Here is a 24,313-nt window from a genome sequence, read left to right as displayed (position 1 = left end):
TAGCTCTGACCTCGGCCTCGCATTCTCCAACATCCTGTAATCCCCCCTGCCACAGTTCACCCTCACTAAATACCCCTCCCCAGGCTGCCCATTAACCCGCATGGACACATCACTCCTTGAGAGCCTTCCTCCCCCGCAGCGGGGCTCCTGTCCCACTCCAACACGCGTGGTCCTCAGCACTCTTCCTTCTGACAGCAGCAGTTGCTCCATTATTTTCTGGCATCACAAACACCTTTGAAATGTTAACGGTTGTCCTTCGCAGAAAATGCATGGTGCGAGCCAGAACGCCTGTGTGGGAGATCTAATCCAAGGGGCCCCCGTTTGTAATCTGTACTGTAAGAAAGCCCACGCTTGACGCCTCACTGAGAAAACAGACGCATATCCTCTGTCCTTCCCACACATTGTCTTGTCTCCCTTTCCCTCCTTCCCGGCCTTAATCACCCGCCTCGAATGTTTCTAACTCTCCATCCTCCAGCTTCTAGTGCCAGGCACCACCTAGAAAGGACAGCAGGGCCCAGCCTCAGCACCCTCAATGTGCCAAGTGGAGTTTGAGATGGCCTGCGCTGCCATCAAGCAATTGAAGGCGCCGGTGAGCGATCAGGAGAAATTGTTGGTGTACAGCTATTACAAACAGGCCACCCAGGGCGACTGCAACATCCCAGCCCCACCTGCCACCGACCTGAAAGCCAAGGCCAAGTGGGAGGCATGGAATGTAAATAAAGGGATGTCCAAGATGGATGCCATGAGGATCTACATTGCCAAAGTGGAAGAACTAAAGAAAAATGAAGCTGGTTAGGGAGGACAGGGTAGCAGGGTGGCTCTGGTAGGGAAGGAGGCAGTTTTAAAGACCTTTTGAGGGCCGAAGTGTCCTGAGGCTGTAACCACCACCGTAGCTGAGACCTCAATAAATCACTTTAACTTCACGATGGTGACGGCTGCTGCACAACTGATGAATAGTGTGTGTGTGATAAAAAGAGAGTCCTGAGGGGGAGGGATCCAAAATCTATGAAAGGGTCTCTCCTTGAGGGAAAGTTCTGTCGAAACTGGCTTTCTGTAGGATTGAGTTCCCAGCCTTCCTTTTCCCAGAGCATATGTAGATATTCAGCAGAAGCAGAGGAGCTGGGGCAGAATCATGCTCAGACTTGAGGTCAGTGAGACCATCCTCCTGAGGTTCAACCTCTGGGAAGGGGAGGGGGAGAAGGAAGGAGAGGAGGAGAAGGAAGGAGAGGAGTCTGAGGCCCCTTGTCTCTCCAGGGACTGTTGATTCACTATTAACCCAACATTATAGGGGTGAGGGTGGGGCCTCGTCTTCCGAAAAGCTGAAGTTAAGTCCCACTACCAAAAGCCCCTACTGAACACAGGCCTGGTGAAGTTAATGTTTTGAGGGAAGTCACACTTTGAAACTGTGCATCACAACACAGCAGTTGAGAAACATTGGAATGGATGGTTTCAAAATCCCTGCCTCTGAAAGACACATTTAAGACCATGCAACCAAATTTTTCTTGGGACCAGTCCCTTAGCTAGCCTTGGTTTCCGCTTGGGGATGTTTGTGGGACAGTGTGTATACATATGTAAGTGGGATTTGCTTGGGGAGCACAACACATCCCTTGACCTGTGCTGGGGCTAAGGCACCTAAACTCAGCGTCTCCTCTTAAGTGTTTTCATTGAGTCATCAATGCACAATGGTGCCCTGAGACAGGAGTGCTAAATGGTATTATTAAAGACATTCCAGAGAAGAAAAGTCAGCTATGGCATGGAATTTCCCAATACTCTGAATTAAAAACTTTTCCTAGCTCATGACATCAGGCCAGCTCCAGTTCATGGAGGACTCTTTAACAATAGAATCAACAACCATAAAGAAGACTTCAAAGGGTAAAGGAAACCAGATCTGGCCAGGTATCTTCTTCAAGAATTTGTGTTCACATATTCTCAGAAAGTTGCTACAGACTAACCGCATTACCTAAGAATCACGTGTACTCAGGATACCACAGTGACTAAAGGCCTATTCCTTTTAACTACAAATTGGACAAGACCCACACTGTACAATGGTGCTGTTCTCTCTGGAAGATACTATGAATACATTTTGATGCTTTTAGGACCATGATTCATATTAAATGTGAATTAATAGTAAAAATAATAATAGAACACCTTGTTCCAAAATATGTCAATTTAGGTGCTGTAATATATAGCCATACCATTCTGTAAATCACTATAAAACCCAATAAACTATACCATAAGGACTCTAGACAGCAACTGCAGAATCCTTTTTTTTTAAGTAAGGTATAGTATACACAGTGTGCTAAAATTTTTGGGGAAAGAACGTATGTGTATGCTTAACGAGGAGAAAGGGGGTATGGGATTGATGGGGAGGAACAAGGCTTTTCAGTAAGTACCTTTTTATACTGTTTATATTTTTGAACCACTGGCTCTATTACCTTATAAAGATGTCTGAGGCAAAGGTGCTTTACTTCTCTTTAAGGACAGAGTAATAAGTTTTCTACAGATTTCCCAAGGGTAAAGGAAAGCTATCTTAGACCAAACTGAAATGTCCCATCAACTTCTACCATAAATTTCAGTGGACAATGGGGAACCCTCCTGGAAACTCCGCTAGACCACAATGACATCATGGGACAGGTAAGATAGGCAGAAAGTCGCATTGAGGAGCACTGAAAGTCCTGGGCTTTGCTAATTCCATCCCAATGTCAGACAAATGTGGATTTCATACTAACTCTCCAGGCTAACCTGGGAGAACTCTCATATCACAGTCTCTCTGGATTTAAACCCAAGAGATATTTGAACTTCAACTTAATATATTAGAACCACAACCCTGAAGGTCAAAAAAACAAAATCACTATTCTGAAAACATAACTCTGGAAAAACAGAGGAACTTTACAATTTCATCTGTTTAAAAACACCAGCATGGATAAAACCATCTTTAAACCATTACATCCCCAGGGGAGGGAAAGTAGTAACTTCTGGTTTAAAATTAGTAGCTGCCTTGTGCAGAGGTCAACTTTTGGACTGCTTGATAAAAGGTAAAAGTGGTATAGTAAATGGTTTTAGGATGAATAAAATATTAAAGACTGCAACAAAGGGAAAATGACAGGCAATGAGAGAAATAAAAGGGGTCTGGTGTCATAAAGTTACAATGTCCCAGACAGATAAACGGCATTCAGTTCTCTTGTGCAGAGCTGAACATGTAGGAGAAAAAATTGGGGGTAAGATAAAGAGGAATCTAGCATGTGTTTAGTACTTACATAAACCACTTATTTTACTATAACAAACTTAGAAGGCCACATCAGGAACTTCCCTAGTGGTCCAGTGGTTAAGACTGCATACTTCCACTGCAGGGGGCATGAGTTTGATCCCTCCTCAGAAAACAAAGATTCCACATACTTGGCAAAATAGAAGGCTGCAACAAAGCAGTCTAACACACTGGGAAAAGTATAGTTTCTTTTCAGGAAAACAGTATTACTAGAGAGAAACATCAAGAATTACTTAATAATCTAACAGAAAACCTGAGAATTAATGAATTGTAGTCTAAAGAAGACAGACAAGGCATTTACTTGATTATCCAAAATTCATATAATAATTTCTCTATGCATAGGAAAAAGGTGAACCAATTGTGGACAGTAAGAACATAGTTTGGTTTGCATTTAAACCCACAATTGGTTTTAGAGGCTATGATTTGCAAGTAATTTCATGTATATTGTGTAGGAACTGGTAACTTCTGAGTCAGTCCTTTCCAATCTCCTTAGTTTCTTCCCTAAAGTGTGGAACTGACCACCACCTTTAAATAATGACTTTTACAAATTGGTTGTAACAGCTTGATTTCAGAAGCATAATTTCCAAAAAACATTTCATAATAAAAATGCCCAACTTGTTTCCAGTGATAAAAAGTGATTTGTTCTGCAGAATCAAAAAGAAAATAATAAGAAAATATTTTAAGTTTTTCGTACTGAAGAAATCATCTAATCCATCTCTAAGAAATCTAACATGGTCTCTTAAGAGGATTAAAAGCAAAAATACACACACACACACATATATACATACATATATATATATATATAGAGAGAGACAGAGAGAATATAACACAGAGCCAGGCATGTAGCAACATTACACCCTTCTATTTTTTTCTGACTAAAAAATTTAAAGCAAGGAATATCAGAATGTTAACCAAACCTTTTGGTTCAAGGCATGAAATTTCTTTAAAAGTTTTTATATGTCAAGGCCTGCCAGAGTAAGACATTAGAACAGCATACTGTCTCCAGGTCCTGGAAGGACTCCTGCTATAAGTAACTGATTTGGACTTATCTAGATTTAGTTGTTCTCATTAAACCTACATGCTTATCAAAATTCTCTCAACCCTCAATCAAAGGTCATGTTCCATACAGCTGTCGCAGCCTGGAGAAGAATTTATTACTAATAAGAGTTACATACAGAATGTACCCTTGCAGTGACAGCACAGATGACAGCAAGAGTTCTTTAAATGAACTGATGATGACAGGATTTTCTAAAATATATCAGAGCTTTTAAAGATTAAAATACATGCGTCGTCGCCACCCCAGCCTCTGTGCCTGTACAGGAAACCCCCACATTGCGAGAGCATTCACCATGTAAGGCACACGGCAGGCCTCACAGGAGCTGGGCAAGATCACCGATGCTTGTTGCATGTGATGCCTTCCGTTAACCTGTAGCCTTGGGTTTCTTTTGTGCAGCAAACCATTCATCACTTTTATCTCCTGCAATGGCCTGTGGAGACGAAATTGGAATTATTTAGTCTCAATCCAGAAAATAAAACTTACAATCTATTTCGTACCTCACTGCCCACAATCAAGAAATTAATAGTTAAAAGATGCTCATTCAGTAGAGTCTTGTGTTTTCTCTGACAGATGTTGCTGCTGGGGATCGAGCAATTGCTTGTCAGTTCTCATTTTGCAGAGTAATGGGCAGAGCCTGCAGCCAGGAAGCGTGGCCGATGGCTGGCTGGAGAGCAAGGCCAGGATGTGGGCTCTTTGGGACAGAAAGTGTTGGCACTCCTAGCATCTCAGTGGGCTCCCAAGAACATCTTTATTTTTATTTGACTGGGCCACACAGCACTGGGCTCTTAGTCCCCCCCCCGCCCCCCCCCGCTCCCCCCCGCCCCGAGATCAAACTCATGCTTCCCTGCAGTGGAAGCACGGAGTCAGGCACTGGACTAGCAGGGAAGCCCCCCCTCTCAAGAATCTTTAGTGCCCAGGAGACTCAGTCTAATCATGAGACCAATGTGAAAAGTTATTCTGACATTTTAGTAATGAGCTTGAAAAGTTTCCTTTTCCCACACTTCCTTCCTATTTCACTGATGTTGGTACTATTTCATTTGGGGCCGCTTACCTAAAAAAAGCTTTGTTAAGAAACAGTATGCTTTGGTTCCACCAGAGTCCTTTTATCGTATTAGTCCATGGGGCTGAGGTCTTAGGAGGAGGCAGGGGAGTTGGCAGGAGCAGGGTTTACAACAGAAGTCTCCTAAAACGCTGGGTCCAATATAACCAAGTGTATGCTAATAAGCTGTTTGGTAGGGAAATACATTCAAGGACTGAATCAGTTAGGCCTCTGTTTCCACAGGTTCTGTTTCTGCAGATATGGAGGGCTGACTATGGGACTTAAGCATCCTAGGATTCTGGTATTCTCAGTGGGTCCTGGAACCGACCCCTGTGGATACTAAGTGACAACTGTACCTTTAAAAATGCCAGTTTTCATTATGAGGCAGGTATTATGCTGGGTTTAGGTGTGGCAGCAGATAAAGTCTGACACTTTGAGGAGCACATGAAACAGTTGAGGATTCAGATATGGAAACAACTGTTTTGCAGGCAGATGTGTCTGCGTGTGTGTGTGTCCTGGTGTATAATAGAACCACAAAAACGTGCTATCAGACCAACTGGAAAGGAGTAACTAACTGGTTGGAGAACTAGTGTAAAATCATCCATCTATTTCAGCAGGAAGTCAAAAGATGTCTGCAACTGAAAAGGAAGAAACAGTGAAGCTGAGAGTGGCTGCCATGGGCAGTGGGACTCAGAGATGGCATCACTGCATTTATAGAGAATCTTAGTACTGATTTTTTATTTCAATGAAAATACACGCTCAGTCGCTAAGTCATGTCTGACTCTTTGTGACCCCATGGACTGCAGTCCACCAGGCTCCTCTGTCCGTGGGATTCTCCAGGCAAGAATACTGGAGTGGGCTGACATGTCCTCTTCCAGGGGATCTTCCCAACTCAGGGACTGAACCTGCATCTCCTACAATGGCAGGCAGATTCTTTACTACTGAGCCACCTGGGAAGCCCTTGATGAAAATAAAAGGTCTTATCTGTTTTGTGTATTTCTGAGTTTTAAATGCATTTTAAAAATACATTGGTGAAAATAAAATGTATTTAAAAATCAAAACGACACCAAAGAAGGCCAAAACCTCCCCACTTCCCAAAGACAGAGACGTTTCTGTCTTCTAGCAGCCAGTGAAAGTAGAGAGAAACAACAAATCGGTGTGAAAAACCCAAGAAAGCTTCTGCATTTTGAAGGATGAGTGGAGTAAGCGGGGAGGGGAGAAAGGAAAACCACCCTTGGGCGGAGGCACGGAGATCTACCTTGGTTAATGGAAACAGTTCAGTGGGACTGAAAGGGGGTGAGCTGGGGGAGAGAGACAGCACACTGTGGCCAGACGTGTCGCGTGCTCTGCCAGAGATGTGAACGTCTCTTGGAGGCAATAAACGGCCATTGGAAGATTTAACGGTTGTTTTTTAATTACTGGGTTTATGCTTTAGAAAGCCTACTGCTGGCATCAGAGAGTGACTAGCAGCTGGGAGGAGGTGTGTGCAGTATTTGGAGGTGAAAATGAGAACCTTTTCAAGAGAAGCAGACAGAGGATTTCCGAGGGAGAACTCTCAGCTCTTGGTGACTTGTTGCTCAGAGAGTGTAAGGGGTGAGGAGCAACAATATTCAGAAATGGCTCTGTGTGTAAATCTAAAAGTATTCTAAAATAAAAAGCATATCAGGGACTTCCCTAGTGGTCCGGTGGTTAAGAATCTGCCTTGCAATGCAGGGGACACAGGTTCAATCCCTGGCCAGGGAACCAAGATCCCACACACCCCAGGGCAACTAAGCCTGTGCACCACAACTACTGAAGCCCACACACCACCAATTAGAGTCCACGCCCCCAAATAAATAAATAAATACTTTAAAAAAAAAAAAAAAGCATATTAAATGTTAAAAGAAAAACTGGCTCTGAGGATTCTAGCTTAAACAACTGTGATAACAGATATAAGTACTACCAAGGGAGGAAGCAGAGTACAGAAGAGAAAAAAAGAACTGCCTTTGAAACCTGAAAGACTTCTCTTTGGGCCCCTGCCCTGCTAACTTGTGGAATGTATAATATTGAGTGACTTATTCTTTTGAGACTCAGTTTCCTTATCTGAAAGGGGAATGCTATCCACCTTGCAAATTATGGTAAGAGTTACAGAATATAGGTAAGGCACTTAAGAACGTGTCAATATAGGAGATGCTTAATAAACAGTAACTTTTGTTTTCCTATAATATTAACGAAGAATGGATCCAAAGTAAGACAAAGTAAGTTATAGGCATGTGGAGTTGTAATGTTCATAGTTTGTCCAGGTTAAGAGGTTCTTTGGCTGTAACACTAGTATGACACAAAAACCACCAGGCATAAAAGGAAGAGTTGATAAACTGGACTGAAAGAAATGTCTTCTCTTCAAAAGGTTAAGAAAATAAATAGGCAAACCACTGAATGGGAAAAGTACTCATCTTTACAGATTATCTAACAAATGACTGGTATCCAGAAGTCCAACACATCAATAAGAAAGAGTCAAAGTTTTTTAAAATGTGGATTTAAATGGGCTTTGAAAAACATGCAAATATTCAAATGAGAAAAGGGATATTCTAGGAGAATAAAATAATATAAGCAAAGACACACAGAGTGAAAATAAATTCATATTTAGATGTTAGAGAATGGCTAAAATGTAAAACAGATCATTGGTGTGTCTTCTGGTTAGTTTTTCATGAAACTCAATGGATCAGGTAAGTTATTCATATTGATATATTCCAACCATATTAAAGCCAATTTAAAAAATACACAGGGCAGTAAAGAAACAAACAAAATACATGGGACAAACTAATATATAGAACCATTTTTAGATGGTCAGGGAGAATTTAATAAGAACTGGATTTTAGGTAACATTAAAGGATATATTGTTGATTTTTTTTGGCCAAGCCATGTGGCATGGGGGATCTTAGTTCCTGGACCAAGGATCAAAGCCATGCACCCTGTATCAGAAGTATGGAGTCTTAACCACTGGACCACCAGGTAAGTCCCACATTGTTGATTTTTTAAGTGTGATGATGTCGCTGTGGTATATAAGAAATTTCCTTAACTTTTACTTTTTAAATTATCTTAAAATGTGTAAAACACTTAAGTATTTAGGGTTGAAATTACATGGCATCTGAAATTTGCCTTAAAATTCTCCAACAAACATCTCCACTGCCAAAAAAAAAAAGTGGGGTGGAAAGGAATGATGAAAAATTATGGCAGAGTTGATCGGTGATAATCACATAGGGATTTGTTATTCTCTTTTGTGTATATTTGGAATTTTTTATCATACCATTACCAACTCAATGGAGACAAATATGAGCAAATTCCAGGAGATGGTGGAGGACAGAGGACTTAGTGACTGAACATTAAAAATAAAATTATGGCAAGAAATGGACAAAAAGACAACACACAAATGTTGGAGAGGATTTAGAACAGCTGGAACTCTTCTATACATACATGACCAATAGTTTAAAATATTCAATCACTTTGGACAACTGTTTGGCAGCTTCTTAGAAAGTGAAAGCAATTCCCCTCCTGGGCATTTATGCAACAGAAATGAAACATACGTCCACCAAAAGAGTTAACATGAGACTGTTCATAGCAGTCTTCCTTATAATAGATAAAAATCTGGAAAAAAATTCCAATGTCCACCACTGGAAGAATGGATAAGCAGAGTACTACATTCACAAAACTGAATACCACTCAGCAAAAGGAAAAAAAAAAAAAAACCTCTGGAATGTGCAATTACATGGAGGAATCTCAAAAATATTACTGAAAGAAGCCATTCCATTTATATGAAGTCCAAGGATAGACAAAGCCAGTATGACAGAAATCAGAAAAGTAGTTGCTGTTGGGAGGAGGAGTTGGAAGCTAAAAACGGGCATAAGAGAACTTCCTATAATCAATCATGAAAATGCTCTATATTCTGAGTAGTGAATTTGAGTTTATGAAAGTGTCAAAATTTATCAACGTGAACACCAAATTTCTGTACACTTAAATTCAATGTATATTTTACCTCAGTAACTACAATCAAAAATGCCTGATTAGAGCTTAGGGGGGAGTGGGAACTAGAAATTAAGAAGTCTAGAACAGATGATGGTTGAAACTCAGAGCAGAGATAACCAGAGGAGCAGGTAACTTCTCAGAGAAGAGAAAGAAAGTACACGGAGAGAAAAAGACAGGCAGAGTGGGACCGTGGGCAACATCACTTCAGGATCAGTCACAGAAAAAGGTGCCTGTGGCTGAGGGGAAGCCGTCAGACAAACAGAGACAGGAAGACGGCAGGATCTCCACCATCAAGCGAGAAGAGAGAAGAGAAAGTTGGTCAGTGATGAAAAGAGCAAGAACAGTCTAGCCAATCTGCCAACTGAGAGGTTGCCTGAGATTCTATTTTTCCTTCACAGTAATATTTAGAAACACTAAAGCTTCTGTACATTTCTGGCTTTGATGAACCTCAACTGAGTGTCCGTTATTATGTCAGCAGTTTGCCAAGCACTATAAACCACAGAACAATCCTGGGAGGCGGATAACCTTATTTCCTCACATTTCTGTATAAGAAAACTGCAGTTTAGAGACTTGAAGTAAATTTCGTAAGGTCAGTCACACAGTACTAAGTGACGAAACCAGGACTGGGAGATTCACTCCTTTCAGGAGCAGCAATGTATTCACTGAGCGCCGACAACCTATAAGGTATGAGCTGGAAGCTGGGGTACGACACTACACAATGGCTTTGCAGGCTGCTAGAAGATCATGTCTGATGAGGATGAAAAGCAGTCACTGGATTTGGCAAGAGGGAGGTCACTGATGACGTCAACGAGAGCGTTTCACCACGTGATAGGAGCCAGTGCGGGACAGAGTGAAATGTGAATGGAAGGTAAGTAGTAGAAATGGTACAGAAGAAATTAACACAACATTATGAATCAACTCTACTTCAATAAAAAAAAAAGAACTGTGAGATCATAGCATTCATGGTGAAAGAAATCTGTGACTGTCTCCTCCATTTTGCAGGCAGGAAATCTGGGTTCAGAAATGCTGGGAATCTGTGCTGAGATTCCCCAGGTCACACAGCTTCATCTGGAGTGGTAGCCCTCACTCCCCTCCTCAGGAGCCTCTTCACTGTGAGGCACAATCTGATGTACTTTCTCCTTTTTCCTTCTGATATTCTGAAAGCAAAATATCTCTTTTGCCTCAGAAAACAACTACAATGAAGTTTCTTCTGCTGTCCCTCACTCCACCCTTCTCATCACCTGCAAACAACTAGTTTCTGTGTTCCTCATTAAAAAGGGATGACTTACTCCATCAATCACTATCCCGACAAAATTAGACAGTAAACACATACATACACAAAGAAGTACAAATGGCGTGCAGGGAGACTTTTAGAAGGAACCTGGAGAATGGATACGGAGTGAACACAAAGAGGTTTTCAAGATACTGGAGTTAGTTTGTACGCTGGTGAGAATAATTCGCCAGGAAGGAAGAGGATGATGCTGTAGAATGGAAAAGATACGACCAAAGGGCTAAGATAGTGAGAACGGATGGCGGTCGGGCACTTCCGGTCTCTGGGCAGAACAATGATGTATTTAGCAGCAGCGGTTTCCTCAAGGCAGCCGGAGGGGAGGGAAGGCACAGATGCTGCACCCCGCCAAGAGTCACATAGGTAGTCATGAAGTCAACACAAGTCTCTGGCTCAAGTCACCCCAACAGCAAAAGGACAGGGTTCTGAAAGTAAGAACTGGCCCATCTCCATACACATTATCCCCTTCGGCCAAAGGGGATAGGAATTTAGAAATGAGACTCACGTCATCCAATAATTTGTTTCCCTCTGGATCCACCTTTGAGAGTTCTCGAAATGCTTCATCCCCCACAAAGCAAATTTCATGTCCGTCCTACACCAAGAGAGAAAACAAATTTGGCAGAGAGACACCTCAGAAGAAAACTATGGGGGAGCCTGTCCCCTTCCTGGGTGATACTTACGGGGTCGGCCAAAATGATCACTTGCACGGTCGCCTTCCCTGGAGTGTCCAGACTCACCAGGGGAGTCAGAATCTTCTGGTTTTCCCTTTTCATCAAGTCTTCTAAGTCTGACAACTTGAGGAAAACAAAAAGGCACAGTGAGCACGGGGTGCTACACCACGCTGGGGCCGTGGTCCCCGGCAGCCCTGTTTGATTTCTTTTATCTCAGCTGCTCTCGAGACAACTGCTGACCTTCATACCAAAGCCACAACCAGCATGAACCTGGAGCAGGGAGGGCCAGGGTTCCTAGCTCTTAGAAGTCACTAGTCACAGAGTTTCAACAGAAGAGCTGGTACCAAACATTACCTCTTCCTGAGGGCAAGAAAAGGCAATGCGTCCAAAACCTGTTGCATGATCAACTTTCCCTGGGATGGCCTGCAGCTCCAGCTTACACTGAAAAGACATGAGAAAGTGGGTTTATTTTTCAGAACAGGTCACGTGATTAAAAAAAAAAAAATTCAAACCAGGACAAAGGAATAAGGTAAATTCTAAGTCTCCCTCCTGTCACCCCAGTGGCAACCAATCAGCAGTTTCCTGTGTATCCTTCACAGCATAGGCATATATCCTTTATTTTTTTTTTTCATACAAATGGTAACATAATTTACATATTATTCTTTCCCATGTTTTTCTCCAATCAACGTTGCCATCTCAGCACATAAAGACTAATTTTTTTGATGGCTGCTTTAGTAGTCCATTCTATGCATGAACCATAAATCACTCAACTACTGAATCCATAGAGCATTTAGGCTATTTCTTTTCTTTTTTTTTTTGTTTACACTGGGCCACTTGTAGGCTTTAGTTCCCCTATCAGAAACTGCACCTAGGCCCTCAGCAGTGAAAGCGTGGAGTCCTAACTAGTGGACCACCAGGGAATTCCCTAGGTTATATCTTGCTATTACAAATAATGCTGCAGCAGATAAACTTGTACACACTCCTTTGTGCACGTGTAGGATGAGTACGTCTCTGAAATAAATTCTTAGTAGACTTGCTGGGTCAAACCACAAGGACTAAATCATGCTCAAATTTTTTTCTTTTTAAAGAGGAAAATAGATTATCATCATTGCATTAAGTCTTGCCTACATCTCCTCTGACTCAGCAAATCCACTCCTGAAAGGATGTATCTCCAAATATAAATAAAGGTAATATCTGGGTAGTGAGTTTCCCGGAAGTTTTTATTTTCTCCTTTCTGTTCTAAACACTGAATTACTATGAAGAAACCATGTGAATAACCTTCACGTTAACCTCATTTATAAGTCAAACCTAAAGTAACAGATTCTTTCTTTCCAGGACTGCTCACCTGGTTATCAGCATAGCCCAGCAAAGCCCTCTGCTCCTTCTCGTCTTTTTCATAAATTTTCATTCCCAGTAGGTTAGACCAGTAGTTCAAAGATTTCTCAAGATCGGACACTGCTAGAGTTACTTTTAATACAGGATCTGAAAGGTAACAAAACAGCAGGAATGGACAGGGCAGTGCAAAGGAATGGAACCAAAGCACCCAAACAGGCTCAGGTATATATAAGAATTCAGTTTATGATAAGAAAGGGATTTGAGGTCAGTATGAAAGGGCACATTGTTAAATAAAAGGTATTAAGATAACTGGTTTTTTAACGGTGGAAAGAAGCGACACCTTTAAACTAGATAGCAAAATACATTCCTGATGGGTTAAAGGGTTAAATTGAAAGAATGAAACCATGAAAATACTCAAAACAGGTGATTATTTAAACAATTTTGGGATGGCGAAAGATCTTTTTTTTAATCTGACATCAAAGATAGAAAAACCATGAAGAAGAAAATGTGCTAGGTTAATCATACAAAATGGAAAACTTGTACACAACAACCAAAACAAGAATTACAATCAAAATTGAAGATTAAACTACAAAGTAGGAAACACTTTTTTTTTAATAACAAAAATGAGCAAGAAGTCCTTAATATTTAAGTCACCTTTCAACATCAACAGGAAAAAGATGCCCATCCTAAAAAAATAAGCAAGAGGCACGAAGCAGCAGTCCACAAAAGGAGAACATAAAAAAGCACACTTAACCTCACAAAGTTAGAATTCAAATAAAACATTTTGTTATCTAATCGGCAAATGATTTTAAAAAGTTCACAGAGTTAACTCTTACAGTGCAATGGGAAAAACCATAATGGCAGAGTGTAAATTAGTAATATTTCTGGGCAACAATTTTGACAGAATGTGTCTAAAGTATGTCCCCTGCTTTTGAGAGAACAATCCTGTTTTTGGCAATTAAGGAAATAACTGTGGATGTGTGATGGGCTTTCATCAAAGACACTCATCACAGAGTTGCTCATGACGAGACACCAGGAACAAAGTGAATTTCTAACAACAGACAACCGTTTCTCTTCCTATGATGTCACACAATGGAACCCCGTATGTATCCGATTATATATTTAGGTCTTTGGATTAAAAAGTTGGAAGGATATACTCTAAAATGTTAACAGTGGTTATCTGTTTTCTTCTGCCTGTCTCTCTAGGGAGAAAAAAAATCTGTATTTTTGTAAAAAAGAATAAAAGTCATATTAAAACACAATATTACTGGAAACTTCTATTTTGTAAAGTGACTTCTGGAAGAGCTGTTCCAGGTCTGTATCTCACTATGGTAAACTCAATGTAGTTTTCTTCAATTTTCACTGCCTTAGCCCTGTTGGCTAGACTAGCAATACCATGACTAAAGCAAGATGTCTGTCACAGGAACCTCTCCCTGGCAGATTTAAGTTTTCCCCATTCATTGAGAAATCAACAAATTCCAACTGATTCACACCCTGAAGGGATGCAGGGACAGGAACAGTTGCAGTGGGTGTGACTACACAGGAGTGATTCATTCAAAGGATGGACACCACTTAGACTGAGAGATCTGACTCTACTACCAACCAGAAATTAAGGCTCCCAAGGTGTTATCATTGCAAAGAACAAAAACATCTCAGGCCTCTGGGGCCCACCATTATTTTACGCACTGAAGTATCGTGAAAACTACGGAAAAAGTGTACAGTGAAATTCATGGCAGGAGTTAGGTATCAAAGTTAGTATTTCAAGCACCAATCACCTATCAATAAAAATAGTCATGGAAATCCCTCACATCACCCGGAAGTTCCCAAATCCATCTCCCAGTAAGTCCCACCGCACCAGTCTAACCTCCCACACTGGAACCATTGCTCTTTCTTCTTCTGAGCTCTGGATGAAAAGCATGTAACATTACTCACAACCATCAGGCTCAGTATGAGGGGCATCTGGGACCTGCGACAGACCAGCGTGGGGGAAGAGGAGGTCTCCACTTAGAGGCTTGTGCTCACGGAGAGAACGGCTGGCACAAGTGCCCCTGCTATTCACCAGCATTTTTTTCTTTTCCTTTTCTTGGTTAAAAGAAAATGCTATTCACCAGCATTTTTTTCTTTTCCTTTTCTTGGTTCTTTCTTGGCAAAGCAGGTAGCAGAATTTTCAGCAATACACGTAAGATGCATAAGGATGCCTCTGAGGTACTTGAAATGCAGCGCAGTTTCTCTCCTGCTCACTGTAGGGGTCAGCATGGTGGGCTCCTCACCTCATTCACCCAGACTCACTGAGAACCAGCACTGTAATCTGGGAAATTGTCCTCAGCCAGGGGAGACGACTAACTGGTCTAAGGATAAATCTGCTTCTTTTGCCTGCATATGACTGGTTCAGGAGCAGGGTATGTGAATCAACCCTGACCAGGAAGTTTGCTAGAAGATCCTAGGAAAGTTTTGCTGTGCTTTTAAAGATGAGCCACAGGAAGTCAGCTTCTCTTTCTCCTACCAATGAGAGTGTGCGGGCGGGTAGCCCCAAATGCTACTGGCAGTCACCCTACCACCGTGAGGGGGAGAAGCGGACCCCTGAGGACAAGAGGATGGAGAGAGAGAAGATTGGGTTTTTGATGCCATTGCTGAGCTGCTGAATAACAAACCCTGCAGTCTCTCCGACCGCGACAACACCAGCTCTATGAACTAAGACATTTTTTTTTAACCATTCAACCTAGAGGTGGGTTTTCTGATATTTGCAGCTGAAAGTATCCTACATCGACACGTTACCAGTAGAACCGAACCACTCCAGAACACCGATAGGGATGCACTGAAGTTTTGACATGAGCATATAATTTCTTAGAGGACAAGTAACAACAATAGCTTGGGAAAGACAAGTTATATCAACACAGACACTCCACAGGAGAAGGAAGTCAAGCTCCCTCTCTCCTTCCACCAGATGCCTTTAGACAGAGGGCTTTTGTCAGTCCAGATATAATTACCTGACTGAGGTGGACTGCAGTTCTGCAAATAGAACTTATATCCTCCGGGGGCTTTGGTTTCAAACACACCGTCTCCCATTTCATTGAGCGGCCACTTCAGCTTCCTAGCGTTGCTGATAGCTTGGCTGGAAGCCACCGTGATACCCTATGACAAACGACAGAACATAATCATTCAAGAGCATAATCACAACAGATCTTCTTTAGAAGATTAGGAATTAAAACCCCACTGCCTTTATGGCAAACATCTAAGATTTAAGTGGCATTCAAAATTTTCTGCTACTAATTTTGAAGTAAGTCTTGGACATTTTTCTCCCACAAAGATTCCAAGCTTTGTGGATGGTAGGCCAGATATTCAAACACAAGAGAAATTAGATCCATCAATAACAAAAATTGGGCTTCCCTTGTGGCTCAGCTGGGAAACAACCCACCTGCAATGCCGAAGACTGGTGTTCGATCCCTGGGTTGGGAAGACATTCTGGAGATGGGAAAGGCTACCCACTCCAGCATCCTAGCCTGGAGAATTCCATGGACTGTGAATTCCATGGGGTCGCAAAGAGTTGGACACGACTGAGTGACTTTCACTTTCACTAACAGTGAAAATCCCCCCTCATTTTCAAGATCTGGTCAGAGAAATCTTTATCTTACCTGTGGCTTGCCAGCTACCTATTTAAACTTTTTTGTTTTTATTTTTACTTTTGAAACCAAAAAATATAAACCAACTATCAAGGCATCCTTTATTTAAGTGTAATCAAAATACCTAAGAATGTACACTATGCTTTCCAATATATCTGGCCTCGTTTTTAGCTTGGATGGTAGATCAGCCTCTGCCTTCAGTCTTGTTAATCCATCAGCCACTCTGTGACTGGAGTAAACATTCTGAAACCCACCCTAATGTTTGTCCTCAAGACGGCAACCCCATGTTGTCATTCTTCTGCTTAGAACCCTTGATGGCTCTTCATTTCACCCTGGGATGGCTGACGATGGCCTAAAAAGGCCAAGACGATCTGACCCAGGTCATTTTTTATTTTTGGCTGTGTTGGGTCTTTGTTGCCATGAGAGTTTTCCTCTAGCTGTGGCAAGCAGGGGCTCTTCCCTAGTTGTGGTGTGAGGACTCCTCATTGCGGTGGCTTCTCTTGTTGCAAAGCACAGGCTCTAGGGTGGGCAGGCATCAGTAGTTGCAGTACGTGGGCTTGGTAGTTGCAGCTCCCAGGCTCTAGGGTGCAAGCTCAACATCTGTGGCATACGGGCTTAGTTGCTCCAAGGCATGCGGGATCTTCCTGGGCCAGGGATCGAAACCGCATCTTCTGCACTGCCAGGGGCCTCTTTACCACTGAGTCACCAGAGTGGCCGAGCCCCTGACCCAGGTTGTTTCTGAGCCCATCTCCTCCCTCTCTCCCCCGTCCTCTCCGCATTTTCTCAAACACGCCAGGCGCTGTTTGAGGGCTTTTGCACTGGCTGTTTTCTAGCTGAAATGCTCTTCCCTGAGATACCCACATGGCTAACTCTTATCCTCTTCAAGCCTTTGTTCAAATGTCACCTTCTCACAGAAAGCTACTCTCAACACCCTACTTGAAACTGATCATTTGCACCTACCCCCAAGCTCCTTTTCTCTCCTTTGTTCTTTGCCCATTGTAATGATCATCTTTAAAATTATATTAGATTATTTATTTATTCATTCATTCAAGTTTATTATTTATTGTCTGTCAGGCTTTGGGCCCCCTCTCCTTGGTTCATGGCACCAAGTTGGTTTTCCTTTTTTCTCTGCCTGATTTAAATTTGGAGCATAAAGAATAGAAAGATAAGGAGAAACACAGAGCCCCTCATATACACTGAATCACCAAATCTTATGACTGCAGTCTCTGACATCTCGCAAATCCATCCACTCTCCCTGCTGTCACTGGATAACCTTTGGGCTGGCTGCCTCACTTTCAGTCTTGCTCCCTGCCAACCCAGCCTCCTGCTCTAGCCAGGGATTCTTGGATACTGCAAATTCTGTGTCACTCTCCTGCTTAAAAATGGCTCCACTGTGCTTCTAGAAGGACATCTAGATGTCCTGATGTGATGCAGCCCCAGGGCACTCCTCCAGCCTCAACTCTACCCTCTCTCTCCTCCACACACTGCTCTCCAGCCAGACTGCGTGACTCACAGTTCTCTGAGCGCCAGGCTCCCCCTCAGCTCCAGGCCTGTGCACGGGTGCAGGACAGCCATCTCACCTTCCTGTTCTGGCTCCCCCACCTGGTGCGGATGTCTCCTCCGGGAAGCCTTCCCTGAACTCTCACCCATCGGAGAACAGGCTGGAGATTCCTCCTGTGTGTTCCCACATCCCCCTGTTCCTACCCTATCTGAGACTTGTCACACTGTATTCCTGTTGTCTCTTTACTTGCTTCCCCCATCAGACGGGGAGCTCCTTAGGCCAGGGAACATGCTCCCCTCTCTACTGTATCCCCAGGATCTAACAAGGGGTATGCCATAGAGCAAGTCACAAGAAATATCTATTAGATGAATAAATTAGTGGCACAGAGAGTGAGAAAGAGAAACAGAAATATATTAAGTCTGAGCCATCCTTTCCATTTACAAAACACTTTTGTAGATATCGGACCCTCGTACGAACTTCCATCTAGTTACCTTTATTTTAATGTGTCAATGAGTTAATTACTGAGTTAACAGGAATAATGAGAGCAAATGACCAAAATAACATGAGGTAGATTTCCTGGGCAGATTCTGAGTAAGAATGAATTACTCCACTTCTGCTGTGTATTTGGGCCCAGGGACACTGTATCTCACAGTAACTGATTAGCAAGTGGTAGATACAGATAGGGACAGACTAAAGGGACAAAGTAGGTGATTAAACAGTGAATCCCACTAGGGGACTGTAAGGAGAAAAAAATATGGGAGACTCCTGTAAGCTAATGATTACTCAAGGAAGCAGGTGTGCTTAACCACAAACCCAGGCAGGGCTTGCTTAGTAACAAAACCATGCAACAGAAGTGTGGGACAAACCCTCAAAGAATAAAACAATGGTGGCATGAGACCCACATTCTGACCAGCGCACTCAGTCAGTTAATGATCCCTAGGACAAGATCTCTGCATACAAAAAAAACCCAGTTATTTGTGGACCTAGCTTGACCATGTAGGGATAAGAAAACTCCCCTGCCCAACCTAGAGGAGGAGCTGATGATGGAAGCATGATGTCTATTCAAGAAAGACAAAGAAGTTCTCTCCTTCCACACTTTTCCTTTGATTATAAAACTGTAGCCCACTAAGTTCTTGGGACGTGGCATCTCTAGCCTGCCCACTGGTAAGCCTCACGAGCATCCTGTTGTAATAATTGCTTCTTATCTATCACTTTAGCTGGAGCTGAATTCTTTTCTGTGCCGAGTCATAAAAGACTACGGCACCAGAGCTCTTCAGAGCCCCGTGAGTGACACCCAATGGTTTCAATACTGTTACTATAATAGATGCACAATAACCTGAGCTCTTGAATGAATGAATACAGTGTATGCAATGCCACTTTTTTATCCTTAAAACCTTGTCAGATTTTTCTGTGGCTGTGTAATCGCCTAAAGCAATCACAACTGTCCACTAGAGAGAACACGTTTCTCTGGATGGTGCTGAGAACCTGATGAACCAATGACTCTGGCCCCTCCACCTCTCACGGTTCAGCTATTCCCGAAGGGGAGTCCTGTCTCCTTCAAAGCTGTCTCTACATCTCGAACTTGATTTTTAAAGGCTGGGAGAACACGTTTCATCCTGAAGCTCGGAGACAAGGTGCCCAAGCAGGTTTTTTGTTTTGTTCTTTTTTTATTTTTTAAATATTCAATATATTTTTATTTATTACCATTATTTTTTAAATTGGAATATAACTGCTTCCCCACACTGTGTTAAGTTTCTGCTGTACAACATGAATCAGCTGACTGTACACACAGACCTGCTGAGCCTCCCTCCACACACCGCCCCAGTTTAGTTCTTTTTTAAATAGAAATCATGGGACTGATTACTAAACCACGCCCAAAGTCATCAATTCACTTAGTCATCATTATCTACAGCTGTCTCAGTGACCTCTAAAACATAAAGCCAAAAAACCGGCTAGAACAAAACGGTACTTACCAGGAAGTCATTGCCAAGCTGGTAGCTGCCAATGCCATAATTGTAAGTCAGTTCTGTGACAAAGTGATCACCCTCAGGTCCATACCCCACCATTGTTTTACTCCACTTCCCATCGTAAGGCCTAGAAAAGTGAAAAGAAAAAAAAAAAAACAAAAAACCAACAACCCAGTGATTACAGATAAAAATCTGCTTTAGGCCGCCCTCAGAGAGCTATTGGAACAAGAAGTGGGCAGTCCCCTCTGGTCCTCCAAGTACCAGTAAGGATGTGGCCGCCTTAGCCAGTGCTAAGGGCAGCTGTGGACAGTGCTCAGGAGCCCCGTCAACGAAGGCTCCCAGGACCATCTGTCTGGCACTTACTTGAAGGAAAGATTCGTTTACCTTTCCTAGAAAGCAGGGAGCTGTATCCTATAGGGACAGTTTTCCCACCTGACCTTAACTTATGTTTTGCGTATTTGTCAACAAGCATGTGGGAGAAGGCAATGGCACCCCACTCCAGCACTCTTGCCTGGAAAATCCCATGGATGGAGGAGCCTGGTAGGCTGCAGTCCATGGGGTCGCTAAGAGTTGGACACGACTGAGCGACTTCACTTTCACTTTTCACTTTCATGCACTGGAGAAGGAAATGGCAACTCACTCCAGTATTCTTGCCTGGAGAATCCCAGGGACGGGGGAGCCTGGTGGGCTGCCTTCTATGGGATCGCAAAGAGTCAGACATGACTGAAGCGACTTAGCAGCAGCAGCAAGTATGCAACTCCCATCAGGCCTTGGAATTTCAGGCCATGACTACTGAGCTTAATTAAGAGATACCTGATAAGACATTGCTTCATCCACAGAACACATTTCTTTGTGACCCTGAAGCTGCCTCCCTAAAGTCTTATTTCTGTTTTTTATTGGCTCCTTAATTTCCTCTGCTGCCTTCTACCTGCTTTGAGAAACTGCTTTCTCTTCTCCACAGGGTATTCAGAGCTTAAGGAGATATTAAGAAACAAGGTGTCATACCCATTACAGGCAGCTTTGCAGCCGTCCTCAAATTCCTCATGCCGAAGAATCTGGTAAGGGAATTAGAATAAATGGCAAAGTTTTCCTTGTACTGCACACAGCATATTTAGCACAAACTAAAATGTCAAAACACAGACATTATCACTTGCAGGCTTTTACGTTTAAGATGAACAGAAGATGATGAGCTGGATATCTTTCCCACGCTAGCAGATGAGGTGAGAGAGCATGGCTTGGTACTGGGCGTCCCTGGTGGCTCAGTGGTAAAGAATCCGCCCGCAGTGCAGGAGGTATAGTTTTGATTCCTGATGCAGAAAGATCCCACATGTTGCTGAGCAATTAAGCCCTTGGGCCCTAACTACTGAGCCTGTGCTCTAGAACCCGGGAGCTGCAACTACTGAGTCCATGTATTGCAACTACTGAAGCCCATGCACCCTACAGTCCGTGCTCTGCGACATGAGGAGCCCCTGTGCCGCAACAAGAGAAGTCCCCATTCGCTACAACTAGCGAAAAGCCCATGCAGCAATGAAGACCCAGCACAGCCAAAAAAAAAAGAAAAGAATAGCTTGATAGCAAGGGTCAGGCAACCAAGCAAAGTTGTGAAATCTACTGACATCAGGAAGTGGTAATATGCAGTTAAAAAAAAGCGTGGCCTTCACTTAATTGTGATAGGGACAGAGTAAAGGGACAAAGTAGTTGATTTAATAGTGAATCTCACTAGGGGACTGTAGGTAGAAAAAATATGGGAGATCCCTGTAAATGATTACTCAAGAAAGCAGGTTTGCATAACCACAAAACCAGGCAGGCTTGCTTAGTAACAAAACCATGCCACAGAAGCACGAGATGTGCCCCCAAACAATAAAACCATGGTGGGACGAGATCCGCATTCTGCCCAGTAAGCTCAGTAAGTTAAAGATCCCTAGGACTCGCTCTCTGCACACATAAGAAATAATAATTTGTGGACCTAGTTTGACCACACAGAGACAAGAAAACCCCCCTGCCCAACCTGGAGGAGGAGCTGATGATGGAAGCATGATGTCTACTCAAGAAACACAAAAGTTCTTCCCTCCCTCCCCACTTTTCCTTTGATTATAAAACTGTAGCCCACTGAGTTCTTCGGGCATGGTATCCCTTGCCCGCCTGCTTGTAAACGTCACAAGCATCCTATTCTAATAAACTGCTTCTTCTCCATCACTTTGCCTCTGGTTGAATTCTTCCTGCATGGAGACATAAAGGACCAGGGTACCAGGAGCTCATTGGGGCACCCCGAAATGACATCAAACGGTTTCAGCTGTGTAACTCTGAGAACGACATATTAGGATCTGAGTCTGGTATCTTATGAAAATAGACAATTTATTAGAGCATTTGACACAGAACCTACTAACAGTACGCTCTCAATGTGTTAGTTTCCATTTTCCGTTTTGAGCCCCACGGCTACTGCTCCAGTCCAAGTTCTCATCCCATTTCTCACAGACTATCAGAAATCACCCTTATTGATCTTTCCTTAAAACCACCATAAAAGTAAGCCCCTAGAGCACAGCTCTGATCACATCACTGCCCTGTTCCAAAATGTAAGAGAGCTCCCCATTTACTATGACATAAAAGCCAAATTCCTCAGCATATTATTCAAGATACTATAAGAAGCAATTCCAACCGATTTGTCCTGGTATCCCATCTCCTCAACTTCAACTAAGTAATCTAAGCTAAAGGCACGTAAAACTAGTGATGCTTCCCAAACATATCTTACTTGTGCATGAGCTGTTCAGACCTCTAATCTAGGTCTGTGGAAATCCTATCTTTAAGGGTCAACTCAAGTACAAGTTCTCGATGAATTATTTCCTGAGGACCCAGGTCAGAGTTAAATCTCTCCTCTTGGTACTTTTATAATAATGATAGCTAACACATAATACAAACCACATGTCAAATACTACATATATAATAACATTTAATCTTTACCAACACCCTTTAATCAATGAGGAAACACTTTAAGGGAGTGTTTTGTGGTTTTCTATCACCACCTTTAACTTCCATTACAATCTGCAATGTACAAATACAATTCCCACCAAATCAGGATCTTTTTTTTTTTCAAACCAGGATCTTAACTGAGAACAGATAACAGGGTCATTTTCATCTTTGTCACCAAAGCCCAAAACAGAACCATGAAACAGGTGATATTCTTTAAATGACTGATGATTTTAGGTAATTCCCTTTGTACTCTGCAGTGTCTCTATATTAAGTCTTCCTCTTGCACATTGTAAACAATGTTGCCTGCAATTCCATTTCAACAAGGATCAAACCCTCAGCTAACCCAGTCGCTCACCAACAGAACACCCTGAGGGGAATTCAGGATGGGAAAATAACAAGAAGCATTCTTTGCTTTTGGATACTGGTCCTAGACATTGTTTTTTTTTTTTTTGGTGGATACCGGTCCTAGACATTTAAGATGCATTTATTTCTAAGGAAGAATTTCAAGGTACTCAGAACCCATCTTCCCACGCACAGAAAAGCACTAAAACCATTAACTTCAGCTGTCTATTTCTGTGCTTAGCAGTAATCTTTTGATGTTCCTACATGGTTTTGGGTTCTTCCCCGTCTTCAAGCAAAAAACTCATATACTTTCTAGCTCCTCCCTTGCCTCTTCAGATCAGTTCCTCAGAGCTATCGAGAGGCTGTCTTCCACATTAGAGTCCTTAGGAAGGTCCCCAAATAAACATTAACTAAAAAATCTTAGGTTGTTAATTTTTTTTTTTTTTTAGGTTGTTAATTTTTCTTTCAGTTGACAACATCTAAAGTCCCTGCGTAGCAGGAGCCTTCCAACAGCTTGCACCTGTGCTTGCCACCCAGGTGATCTCTGCAGAATCACAGCTGGGGAGATGCCACTTCCAGGTGTTCTGATTTCACACTTCTGAGACGAGCTGGAGCGTTCACCTAGACAGACTGAGTGATTCATTCAAACCAGCCCCAAGAGAAGTAGAGCTCTAAATTATGCTGGTATCTAAAACCAAAAGGCTCCAAATCAGAAGAGTCATTGTTTACTGGAAGAGTATTACGTAACCTTTTATTTACTATCTTTCCCACAGACTGGAAACTTCGCAAAGACAGGAATAAACATTCGTGAAAGAGCTTAAACTGAAAGGACCTGTGTGGGCACATAGTCGGCAACTAGTAAGTGTGAGCCCCCTTTCAAAGTCCATCTAACCCAAGCCGCAATTCGTGATGCTTCCTGAACCTGAAAACCACAGAGTTAATGGGAAGTCCTGCGGCTAAGGTCCGACACCCGGGTTCGCGGTGAAATTCACATCGCACCCCTTTCTCCTCCCTCGGCCAGGTGGGGTTCAGTCACTCGCGCCCCCCTCGCGCCCCAGCCCCTCTCCGCCCCGCCTGCACCTTCATCCCCAGGACATCGCGATAGAAACACGCCGTCTCGAAGCGGTTTCCCACTTTGAACACGAAGTGCAAAGCTCTGCGATTCGCCATGACCACCTACACTACCGCCGGTCACGCGCAGAGCGGCGAACAAACCACAGCTGACGCCGGCGCGTTAGTGATGTCACTGTCCGCCGCCG

The 24,313-nt window shown here is 42.8% G+C and overlaps 2 protein-coding genes across 2 annotated transcripts; one reads left to right on the top strand and one right to left on the bottom strand.

The window, feature by feature from the left end:
• The first annotated feature begins 446 nt into the window (after nucleotides 1-446).
• On the top strand, nucleotides 447-880 carry LOC133055916 (diazepam-binding inhibitor-like 5). Its single transcript, XM_061140997.1, has one exon. It carries the CDS (start codon nucleotides 533-535, stop codon nucleotides 794-796), a length of 264 nt encoding a protein of 87 aa, XP_060996980.1. The 5' UTR covers nucleotides 447-532; the 3' UTR covers nucleotides 797-880.
• Nucleotides 881-4,395: 3,515 nt separating this feature from the next.
• GLOD4 (glyoxalase domain containing 4) lies at nucleotides 4,396-24,290 on the bottom strand. Its single transcript, XM_061143021.1, has 9 exons — nucleotides 24,135-24,290; nucleotides 20,751-20,800; nucleotides 19,752-19,872; nucleotides 15,645-15,789; nucleotides 12,668-12,804; nucleotides 11,677-11,763; nucleotides 11,332-11,445; nucleotides 11,157-11,243; nucleotides 4,396-4,752 (listed from the first exon to the last, which is right to left on the bottom strand). The coding sequence occupies exons 1-9, from the start codon at nucleotides 24,222-24,224 to the stop codon at nucleotides 4,687-4,689; spliced, it is 897 nt and encodes a 298-aa protein (XP_060999004.1). The 5' UTR covers nucleotides 24,225-24,290; the 3' UTR covers nucleotides 4,396-4,686.
• Between the last annotated feature and the right edge of the window lie 23 nt (nucleotides 24,291-24,313).

Source organism: Dama dama, chromosome 5 (assembly GCF_033118175.1).
Source record: "Dama dama isolate Ldn47 chromosome 5, ASM3311817v1, whole genome shotgun sequence".
In the NCBI taxonomy this organism is placed as follows: domain Eukaryota; kingdom Metazoa; phylum Chordata; class Mammalia; order Artiodactyla; family Cervidae; genus Dama; species Dama dama.
Note: the sequence above shows the minus strand (reverse complement) of the source record. Positions and strands in the feature narration are given on the sequence as shown.